This window comes from Ornithorhynchus anatinus, chromosome 8 (genome assembly GCF_004115215.2).
Source record: "Ornithorhynchus anatinus isolate Pmale09 chromosome 8, mOrnAna1.pri.v4, whole genome shotgun sequence".
Taxonomy (NCBI): domain Eukaryota; kingdom Metazoa; phylum Chordata; class Mammalia; order Monotremata; family Ornithorhynchidae; genus Ornithorhynchus; species Ornithorhynchus anatinus.
Genome location: NC_041735.1, coordinates 25,479,165 through 25,491,210, shown reverse-complemented (window position 1 = coordinate 25,491,210; position 12,046 = coordinate 25,479,165). Strand labels below are relative to the sequence as shown.

General features: G+C 47.9%; 1 protein-coding gene across 1 annotated transcript in view; it reads left to right on the top strand.

Annotated features, from left to right (window-relative positions):
• PPP1R16B (protein phosphatase 1 regulatory subunit 16B) overlaps nucleotides 1–12,046 on the top strand; it is a 135,621-nt gene that overhangs the window by 107,706 nt on the left and 15,869 nt on the right. Inside the window, 1 exon segment of the mRNA XM_029070417.1 lies at nucleotides 5,007–5,131. Within this exon segment, the coding sequence (XP_028926250.1) occupies nucleotides 5,007–5,131 (125 nt within the window).

The following is a 12,046-nucleotide window of genomic DNA, read 5'->3' as shown; positions in this document are numbered from 1 at the left end:
AGCTTACAGTCTAGAGGGGGAAACAGACAATATGAATAAATAATTTAGAATATGTAATTTAAAGATATGTACATAAGCGCCATGGGGTTTGGGGTGGAGCGAATATCGTATGTCCAGGGGTCACAGACTGAAGTGCAAAGATGATGCAGAAGGGAGAGCGAGCCGGGGAAAAGAGGGCTTAATAGGGGAAGGCCTCTTGGAGGAAGTGTGACCTTAATAATGAACAGAAGTGGATGCTGCCTCTCCTTTCTGGGTCAGCTCTGCAATTAGTCAATTGTATTTATTGAATGCTTACTGTGTGCAGAGCACTGTACTAAGTGCTTGGGCGAGTACAGTATAACAGAGTTAGTAGATGCATTCCCTGCCGAAATGGAGTTTACAGGAATAATAGTAATAATTGTGGTATTTGTTAAGCGCTGTCTTTGTTCCAGCACTGTACTAAATGCTGGGGTGGATACGAGCAAATCAGTTTGGACAAAGTCCCTGTCCCACATGGGGCTCACAGTCTTAATCCCCATTTTACAGATGAGGTACCTGAGGCACGGAGGAGTGAAGTGACTTGCCCAATATCACACAGCAGACCAACGGCACAAGCGGGATTAGAATCCATGACCTTCCGACTCCCAGGCCCGTGTTCTCGTCACTGTGCCACATTTCTCACGTAGGAGGGCACACACCAATCATACACGACTGAAGGACCTTAGAGCGAGTCATATGGAGATACGACCGGGCTTTCTGGGAAGGGGCTTTTAGGGGCGAGTTTTCCTCCCCAGCTTCATCCAGAATCCCACCACGGGAAGTACATTTGGTCCCAAAGCACCGTCCGTGGTCTTTCCTCCTCGGGTTTGTCTGAGCAGAGGTTGCTCCGTCCTAATGGCGGGGCGGAGGGGTACTCCCCACCACCTCCCCTTCCAGCGCCAGAGACCCTCTTCTCCCGGTTGGCGAGGAAACAAGCTTCCCTGCTCTGTTACTCCAGCAGCTGGTTTCCCGCTGAACCCACTCTCCCCTTTTCGGAGGGCCAACTTGCTGTAGGCGTCAAGGCCAGCACCTTTCCCCCAACGAGGTGAGACAAGCGCCCCAATGTCAGGTCCATGAGTTTTGAGAAGGCAGGATATTGTCTCTACTGCTCCTCTGCAACCCTTTGAGAAAGTGGTGGGCTACCTTACTGGACTCTGTGCAAAAGTCCTATGCTTTCTATGACTTTTTTAATGATATTTGTTAATAATTACAAATCATCATCATCACTGTTCTAAGCGCCGGGGTGGAGACAAATGAATTGGGTCGGACACAGTCTCTGTCCCACACGGGGCTTACAGGTATTGAATCCCCATTTTTGTCATTCATTCAATTGTATCAATTGACCACGTACTGTGTGCAAAGCGCTGTACTAAGCGCTTACCCAGTTGAGGAAACTGAGGTACAGAGAAGTAAAGTGACCGGCCCAAAGTCACGCAGCAGGCAAGTGGCAGAACCGGGACCAGAACCCAGATCCTCCGACTCCTGGGTCTGTGCTCTATCCATTAGGCCGCACTGCTTTGGGAAGGCACTTACTAAGATGAGTAAGCAGGAGGCTCATGGTGCAGTGGGTGGATGGAATAACCCACAGTCTCCTTTTTAGAGGGTTGCATTCTAGGAAAGTCAGACACAGAGGAAGGGAGCAAAACTCCTCAGCACCCCTTGGTGCTCTTTCATATCTAGGGGACATTTCCGGGGCCTCCGTTTTCCCCAAGGTCCACTTGAGGAATTTGACTGTGCTCCTTCAGCTCTTGGCTCGCTGCTAACACGGTTGTCTGTGGGCTATTTTGCTGGGATTAATGAATGTTTATTGACTAGAGATCCTGAATCTGGAGCATCCAGAGCTGACGTGAAAATTGGCCTTGGGGGGCGGAAGGGAAGGGGTGCCCTCCTTTCCTCCCCCCAGCCCTCTTTCCCCTTTCCCTCCCACCTCCTCCAGCGCAAATGTTCACCCCCAGAGCAGTCAGAGAAACAATGGTTTAGAACAATGAGTTCCCAGAGCCTGGCAGCAGGCTCCCCGAGGGGTTCCGCCAGCTGCCAAAGTCATTCCCTGGCCAAATTCCTCTGGGCATTTACAACTCCACGTGATGGCGTCGCGTGGCTCCCGAAGAGAGGATCCCAGCCCCCCTCCGGCACACGTGCAGCCAGCCCCGGGCACACTCTCTCCGAGCCCGACGGGCAGTCGGGCCAAAGAGAAACTCGTTTGCCAGCAGCAGTTGGACAGAACCAAATCCCGGCCTTCCCCCTGGAACAAGTCTGCCAGGGGAGAGGGGCCAAGGTAGCTCCTTGTGTTTGAGTTGGCGGTGCCCCCGAAAGAAGCGTCGCTCTCTGAACTTTGCCCTCCCCGGAGGCCCCAGGCTACTGTTTCACTAGTTCAAGCCCTTCTGTTTTAACTTGCCCCTGTGGTTCTCATCCAGGCTGACCTCCCCTGCAGCCGAGGATATAATAATAAAATCAAAATTGTGGTATTTGTGAAGGGCTTACTCTGTTCCAAGTCCTGTAATAATAATAATAATTGTGGCATTTGTTAAGCGCTTGCTATGTGCCAGGTAACGTTCAAAGCACTGGGTTGGATATAAGCAGATCAGGTTGAAAATAGTCCCTGCCCCTCATGGGCCTCGCAGTTTTAATCTCCATTTTACAGATGAGGGATCTGAGGCACAGAGGAGGTGAGTGACTTGCCCAGAATCACACAGCAGATACGTGGCAGAGGTGGGATTAGAACCCAGGTCCTTCTGATTCCCAGGCTCACGCTCTCTCCACTAGGCCATGAGAAGCAGCGTGGCTCAGTGGAAAGAGCCTGGGCTTCAGAGTCAGAGGTCATGAGTTCGACTCCCAGCTCTGCCACTTGTCGGCTGCCTGACTGTGGGCAAGTCACTTAATTTCTCTGTGCCTCAGTTCCCTCATCTGTAAAATGGGGATTAACTGTGAGCCTCACGTGGGACGGCCTGATTACCCTGTATCTCCCCCGGCACTTAGAACAGTGCTCTGCACATAGTAAGCGCTTAACAAATACCAACATTATTACTAAGCGCTGGGGTAGCTACAAGTTAATCAGGTCAGACACAGTCCCCGTCCCACATAGTCTCACAGTCTTAGGAAGGGAGAACAAGTATTTTATCTCCATTTTAGAGATGTGGCACTTGAGGCACAGAGAAGTTAATAGATTTTCCCAAAGTCACACAGAGCCAGAATTAGAACCCAGGTTCTCTGACTCCCTCGCCCGTGGTCTATCCGCTAAGCCACCCTGCTTATCGTCTGGCATCCCATGGGGGCCGAGGGGATTTATAACGAGGAGGAGTTGGAAAATCTACCCCAGATGAGGCACTGGTAGAGCCGCTAATGAACTGAACTACATGGTGGCTGAAGCGATTCCTGGGTTAAGAGAACAGGATCGGGGTGGGGTGTCTTGTATCAAGATATAGATAAGGCAAGTAGCAGGCTGGGGCGGCGTTGAATGCAGACACCTTGCCAGCCAATCTGGTTCTTCTTGGAAGATCACCTTCGCCTGGTGGATAGAGCGCGGGTCTGGGAGTCGGAGAACCTGGATTCTGATCCCGGCTCCGCCATTTATCTGCCGGGTGACTTTAGACAAGTCACTTCTCTGCCCGAGTTCCCTCATCTGCAGAATGGGATTTCAATGCCTGTTCTCCCAGGCTGTAAGCTTGTCGTGGGCAGGGAACGACTCTGCTAATTCCGTTGTCTTGTACTCTCCCAAAGGCTTAATAGGGCCCGTCACTGGGCAGGGATTGTCTCTATCTGTTGCCGAATTGTACATTCCAAGCGCTTAGTACAGTGCTCTGCACATAGTAAGCGCTCAATAAATACTATTGAATGAGTGAATATGGTGCTCTGCACGTAGTAAGCACTCAATGAATGCCATTGATGGATTGGATTTTGAGTCCCATGTGGGACCCGATTATCTTGTCTCTGCTCCACGGTTTAGAACAGTGCTTGGCATATAGTAAATGCTTAACAATAACTATTATTATTATTATTATTATTATTATGCCTCAATCAGTGCCCGCCTGCCAAAATGGGAATGAAGAATATAAGCCCCATGTGGGACAGGGACTGTCCAACCTCGTATCTTAGTACAGTGCCTAACAAATAGTAAACGCTTAACAAATACCATGAAAACAAAAATTCAGGGGCCCCGTAGACTGAGGGAGAGAGCCCGAGCTGCTAATAATAATAATAATGTTGGTATTTATTAAGCGCTTACTATGTGCAGAGCACTGTTCTAAGCGCTGGGGGAGATACGGGATGATTACGTTGTCCCACTTGGGGCTCACAGTCTTCGTCCCCATTTTACAGATGAGGGAACTGAGGCACAGAGAAGTAAAGTGACTTGCCCGCAGTCCTACAGCTGACAGGTGGCGGAGCCAGGATTCGAACCCATGACCTCTGGTTCCCAAGCCTGGGCTCTTTCCACTGAGCCACGCTGCTGTGACTCAGCGTCTTCACTGCAGGGGAAGGGCACATAGAGGGGTCCTCTCCAGCACCAAGCACGTCAGCAGCCATTAGATACTTGTCTCCACACTGGGCGATGGGAAAAGTTGCGGCTCTACAGACACGAGCTCTGTGACGTCGAGACCCACAGAAGAGTTTCTCCCGTGCTCCAACTCGCCCGATGCCGGAACTCCTCCGGACCCAACTCGGCCTCCCCTGTGGTCGGAAGCAACGTGGCCTAATGGTTCTTCTTGGAAGCAGCATGGCCTATGGAAAAGAGCATGGGCCTGGGAGTCAGGGGACCTGGGTTCCAATCCCGGCTCCACCACGTATCTGCTGTGTGACCTTGGGAGAGTCAACTAATTTCTCAGTGCCTCCGTTCCCTCATCCGTAAAGCGGGCACCAAGATCGTGAACCCCATGTGGGACATGGACTGTGTCCGACCTGATTGGCGTGTTTCTAAGTACAGTGCCTGGCACGTAGTAAGTATCTAACCGATACCGTTTCATAAAAACGAAGTGAACGTATCGCCCTTCCAGGCATCACGCAGGAGAAGATCAACGAGATGCGAGCAGCTCCAGAGCAGCAGATGATCTCCGACATCCACTGTATGATAGCGGCCGGTCAGAACCTGGACTGGACTGACGCCCAGGGGGCCACACTGGTGAGCAGAGTTCCCCCTTCCCACCTCCCCCCCCCAGATTGGGCTCCCTCTGTCCCTAGCCAGAGGGGGTGGTATAGGCTGCGTCCTGTGCTTAGCACAGTGCTCTGCACACGCTAAGTGCTCAATAAATATGACTGACTGTGCTAAGTATTAGCTAAAGTCATCATATACAGAAATAAAAAATTTTCAAGCAGTCACGGTTAATCCAGACAATGCGGGGAGGGAAGCAGACTTGGGTAGACACGGTCATTCGTTGGACGCCCCCCAGCCTGGCTGGGCTATTAATTCTTTCCCGTTCCTCCGTAAGGGAGGATTTTAGAGTTGGACAACCCGGTTAGCCACTTCCTTGAGAAGCAGTGTGGCCTAATGGGAAGGGCACGGGCTTGGGAGTCAGAGGAGCTGGGTTCTAATTCTGACTCAACCACTTGCCTGCTGTGTGACCTTGGACAAGCCTCTTCATTCTCTGGGCCTCAGTTCCCTCATCTGCAAAATGGGGCTTCAATGCCTATTCTCCCTCCTACATGAGCCCCCATGTGGACCTGACCATCTTGTATCTACCTCAGTGCTTAGTACAGTGCTGGGCATCCTAGTAAGTGCTTAACAGATACCATTATTAGTAGTAGTAGTATCATTATTTTTATTCATATCCATCCTTGGGAATGTTGCAGCACCTTGCAGTTCCCTTTTGGAGTTCAGGATAGAATTATCCATAGAGGGGAAGATATTAAGTTTCCATTTTTGCCTCCCCATTCCCAGAGCAAAGAGGTCAGTGGTCTAATAGCTGAGTCAGATAGGATTTCTCTGGACGAGGATCTATTCAAAAGGATGCTTTACTCATTAGCGAACATAAAATAAGTGCTCAATAGCGTTATAATGCAGTGGTCGTGAATTTAGTTTGGTTCCTCGTCCAAGAGTCTCCGATTCTTTATGAACAACTTTAGTGCAATCTTTCCTCAAATGTGGCTTATAGTTTAGTTCTCTTTAGAGAGGAAAAGGTGGAATACAAATACAAATGCGGAATGAAGGTTTCTCTCTTCAAACCTATTTTTGTAAAAAGTTATGGAAGACTAGAAGGGCTATCAAACACACTTAGCCAGCCTGCTCCATTTTCAGCAATCAGGGAAAAAGCATTAGCTGATGAGGCTAATGATGTTTAAAGGTGATGTATATATCTTTTATCATGTTTTCCTCCTCTGATTTCTTTGATTTACCGTCCCCTTTGCAGTGTTAGATTACTCCCTCAAGACTCAAATTCTGAGAAACTAATGTGGTGAAAAGCCAAAGTATATAATTTGTTCCTTTCTATAAATAGGATGATGTATCTATTTTAGCTCCGAGGTTATCTATAATCATAAGCAGTTACAGACCCTCTCGTCCCCTGTAGGGGTTTCTTTATCAGCAGCGGTGTAACCATCTGTCAGGTTGTCCCTGCTGACAATTTGGGGATGCCTCAAAATATTAATAAGAAACCCCCCAAAACAACATGCGAGGAATTGTTCCAAGCGCAAGAGGCATTGGATCCTGTGAGTTTTCATTTTGAGGTGAGATGACACAGTAATATCGCGTTTTGATTTTTCCGAAGTGCTTTCACATCAGTTATCTTATTTAATCCTCACAGTGCCTTTGTGAGGAGGAGGCAGGTATTAGTATCTCTGTTCTGCACCCGAGGAAACTGAGTCCCGGTGAAGTTAAGTGACTTGTCCAAGGTCCCACAGCGGAGCAGCTGCGGAACTGGGGCTAGAATCCAATTATGCTCTTTCCACTACACCACACTGCCCACATTGCATAAGAAACAAGGACCATCTATTCAGGGCAACTTGCAACTCTATGGGTGTTTTGGGTTTTTTTATGGTATACTTATTAAGCACTTACTGTGTGCTAGACACTGTACTAAGCACTGGGGTTGATACAAACTAATCAGGTTGGACACAGTCCATGGGGCTTACAGTTTTAATCCCCATTTTACAGATGAAGTAACAGAGGCACAGAGGTGTTAAGTGACTCTCTCAAGGTCACACAGCAGACAGGTGATGGAAGAGGGATTAGGACCCAGGTCCTCTGACTCCCAGGTCCGGGCTCCGTTCACTGGGCCATGTAGCGTTCCAGTTTTCTGGGACAGGTTATTAGCTCTGAACTTCAACTCGCCCCCTTAGTTTCCAAATCGTCACGTTGTTGGCCTTCAGACTTTTTGCTTGACTCATAGTGATTGGCAGGTGTCAGTCACCTTAATTGGTGTTCTCTCCTCAGCCAATCCAGATGATATTTTTTTCTCCTCACAAGACATGGTATGCGTTATTTGTGGGAGCAAAGAACTGAAACACATGCTCATGATTTCCCTTTCGTTCATTCTATTTTCAGAGGAATTCAGGCTAAACTTGGAGACTTTTCTTCCATTAAGCAGTTATTTGTTTCTTCATCAGGAAAAACTAAGTAACTGATTGATTGTGAATAAGACAAAGATGCGCAGTCCCACGATGGTGCCAGAATTGCAGGATTTTAGCTCCAACTGGAATAATGAATCTATGCACTTATCCCATTTCCCAGGGTCTGTTTTAAAACCCCTCGTCCCTTCTGTTCCTTTTCTTTAGTCCTGAAATGTCAAATTATAAGAAGGCTTTTTGCTGAGCGTTTTCCTCCCGTGAGATTTCGAACATCTTTTGTGTGTCGACGTTAGCTGGCTTACGGGTGAACTGAAAGGCTGTAAACCCTAGGAGCCTGATGTTGTGTCATGTGATCCAGAGTCCCTCCGCTGTGCAGATTTCTGAACCTAAGGCGACTTGATGGAGATTTTCCTTGGACTGGGTTTTCCCTTGACTTTTTGGAGTGCAGTGCCTCGTTGAAAGCCCTCATCAACCAAAACAGGCCTTCCCCGACTAAGCCCTCCTTCCCTCTTCTCCCCGTCCCTTCTGCGTCACCCTGACTTGCTCCCTTTATTCATCCCCCCCGCCCAGCTCCTCAACACTTATGTACAGATCTGTAATTTTATTTATTTATATTGTGTGTCTCCCCCTCTAGACTGTAAGCTCATTCTGGGCAGGGAATGTGTCTGGTATGTTGTTGTATCGTACGCTGCCAAGCACTTAGTACAACGCTCTGCACCCAATAAGCGCTCAATAAATAGCATTGACTGACTAGATGCGTTAAAACAATTAACACACTTATCATTTAATGCACACGTGTCACTTAGTTGTCTATTGAAATAGAACAGGGAAATGCCTCCAAATTATTTTTGGTATTTTTTTTTATGGTCTTTGTTAAGAATTTACTATGTGCCAGGCATCGTGCTAAGTGCTGGAGTAGATAGATACAAGCTAATCAGGTTGGACATGGTCCCTGCCCCAAATGGGGCTCACAGTCCTAAGATAAATCCCCATTTCACACAAGAGGGAACTGAGGCCCAGAAAAGTGAAGTGACTCACCCAAGGTCACACAACCGAGACGTGGCAGAGACGGGATTAGAACCCAGGGCCTTCTGGCTCCCAGGCCTGCGCTCTATCCACAAGACGACGCTGCTTCTCATTAGAGTATGTTGTCCTGGGGTGCGGATCCACTCGGTGAAGTTCAGTTAGGCTGGTCCTCGGAGCGATAATTAGCCAATAACCAGGTCAGCTTCTTGACCAGGCTTTCTTTATTTTTTGGTGTGTTTATCCGTTCCTGACCCCCTCCTCACTATGACCATTTCCCAAGCATCCAGGATTCCATCCGCAGAGAGGTCGATACTTGAACGTTTCAGAGTAAACTTAAATCTTCCTCTACGCTGCCCAGTTCTTTGCTTTGCAGTTATCTAGTTAAACCGCATTAGTCCAAAATCAAGGGCCCTCCCCTGGCAAAAGACTTGGAAATGACCAAGTTCCTATGACCTGATTTGGTTAACGACGGATCAACCAGTTAGCAGGGAAGGAGCAATTACTTCAAAATTGTGCATATTTTGGAATGAACTGTCATTGGGTTAACGAGCTTTTACAGAATACCACGTTGGATCGTATGGGGCTTGTCTTTGTGGCCTCAGCTGGAATTAAGCTTGGGCCCAAAGCATGATGCTTGAAAATATTCTCTGAAATACAATTGCAAGAATGATTTCTGCTGCCGTTCCCCTCCACAGAAATGTCTGTGCCTTTTTGGTTAAGCATTTCCTCCCGGCTTCGGGGCTGTAATTAGATTTCCTTCGGAGAGGCAGTGGCTCGGTAATTCAGTCCCCTGTAAGCATCCTCAGCATAAGGTTCCCAGAAATATAGTTTCCGGGCTGCACAGGAGCCAAGTCAACCACTGAACTGAAAAATCTAAACTAAACAGAATGCTTACTGGGTGAGTCCTCGGAACTCTGCCTTGGGGTTCCTCAAGGAGGCTTTTGTTTTTGTTGTTGGTTGCAATTACACTTTATCGTCATTGCAAGGTGTTGATTGTGTTCTCTTTGCTATTAAAGGCCATCTCCTCCAAGAGGCCTTCCCAGACTAAGCCCTCATTTCCTCTTCTCCCCCTCCCTTCTGCATCGCCCTGACTTGCTCCCTTTTATTCATCCCCCCGCCCAGCCCCTCAGCACTTAGGTACAGATCTGTAAGTTTATTTATTTATATTAAGGCGTATCTCCCCCTCTAGACTGTAAGCTCATTCTGGATAGGGAATGTGTCTGTTATGTTGTTATATCATACTCTCCCAAGCACTTAGTACAATGCTCTGCACCCAGTAAGCACTCAATAAATACCACTGACAGACTAGATGCTTTACAATAATTAATTGAAGAGAGGCTTGAGAGAACCCAGAGGAGGACTTGGTTTAAGTAAATAAATGGCCGTGGTGTCAGCGTGAACCATCAATCAGTAGTATTTGTTGAACTCTAACTGGGTAGATTGCACTGTACTCGATGCTCTATACTTAGCGCTCGGAAGAGTACGATCATTTATTCCCATCCTCAGTGCTTGTATTCAGTTTTGCTTTCAGCTAATTATCTCCTCTATTCTATTTATAAATATTTTAGGTCTGTCTCCTCCAGTAGAGTGTAAGTTCTTTGAGGACAGATTAAGGCATCACTTTGGTTTTTCATTGCCCAAGTGCATGCTGCAGTAAAGGGCACTGATCTGTTCGCGTTGTATCGACCCCAGTGTTAAGTACAGTGCTAGGCCCGTAGTGCGTAGCAAAACGCCACAATTATTAAATGGTACTACTACTAATAGTAATAATTTTGGTATTTACATCATTACTGTGTGCCAAGCACTGTTCTAAGCGCTGGGTAGATACAAGGTATACTACTAGACCTTATCCCTGTCTCAGGGAGTTTACAATCTAATGAGGGAGATAGACACTGAAATAAATGACAGATAGGAGAAAAGTAAAGGAATTATGTACATGTTAGTGCTTGAACAGTAGGATAGGTAGGGAGGTTAAGAGTACTCAGGAGACACAAAAATGTTGATGTGGCAATTGGGGGATATAACCTGTGAAGATTCGAAATTAATATGGAAAGGGCTCCTGGAGATGTGGTTTCTGAAAAGCTTTGAAGATGAGGAGAGTTGCGGCCGCAGCGTCGCTTAGTGGCTAGAGCCCGGCCCTGGGAGACGGAAGGACCCGAGTTCTAACTAATCCTGTCTGCTGTGGGACCTTGGGCAAGTCACTTCACTTCTCTGGGCCTCAGATAACTCATCTGTAAAATGGGGATTAAGAGTGTGAGCTCCATGTAGGCCAGACTCTGCCCAACCAGATCAACTTGTGTCTACCCCAGTGCTTAGAACAGTGCTTGGCCCAATGTAAACCCTTAAAAGTACTGTAATTATTATTATTACACTACAGGAGAGGGAGTTCCGGGCATAAAAAAGGAAGCCCCAGCAAGTACGTTAGCTTCAAAAGAACGAAGAGTGAGGACTGGGAAGATGTGGGAGGAGGGAATAGAATAGAAGGGAGAGAGCTAGCTGAGGGCTTTGAAGCCAATAGCTGTGTCAGAAGTTTCTGTAAGGTGCAGACAGGAATGGCTAACAGGTTAAGCCGTTTGAGGAGTGGGGAGAGAGTACAGAATGCTGTTGAAGAAAAATGATCTGGGCAGCAGGATAAAATATGGACGGGAGAGTGGCAAGACTGGAGCCACGGAGATCAGTGAGGAGGCTGATGTCATATCCCGCCTCGACTTCTGCAAGTGCCCGGACCAGTAATTACAACTATGGTATTTGTTAAGCATTTCCTATGTGCCGGGCACAGTACTAAGTGGCAGGGTAGATACAGGAGAATCTTCATGGGGCTCCCAGTCTAAGCAAGCGGGAGAACCGGTAATGAATCCCCAGTGTGGTGGCCGTTCGGATGGGGAGGAAGGGGGTGGATCTCGGAAGTACTGTGGAGAAAAGCTCACGGGATTTGGTGACAGACTAATAGCGAGGGAGGCGCCACGGATAATGCCGAGGCTGAAGGCTTCGGAAACGGGAAGGATGGTGGTAGTGTCAACTGTGAGGGGAAAGTTAGGTGGAGGGGAGGATTTTGGAGGGAAGATGAATTCACTTGTGGACATATTGAGCTTGAGGTGCCAAAGGGACTTCCAAGTTGAGTTCTGGAGCTGGGGAGAAATGTGATGTTGCAGAGGAGAGCGGTCAGGGCTAGGGAAGTAGATTTGGACCGTGAACAAGCCCATTTTGGCTACGGTGACCTGTTTGAAGGGACTGGATTAGCGAAGTGAACTCAGGCGGCATTAGGCTTGCTTAGACGGGTGAAATTTTGCACGAGAGTGGCAAATCGTAGCCAGTCCGCTCTTGAGTCTTTCCTATGAGATTGCGATCTTGCACAAAATGTGTCTGCTCCTGCCTTTTCTGCGGTGTGGCTCGTTAGAACCACTTCTACAGGGCAGCGCAAGTGCCGCACTGTCGAAATGTTGGTGTCAGAAGGGATCTGGAACGTTCATTCAGCTTTACCAAACCCCCTGAAATGCTCAGATTCTTC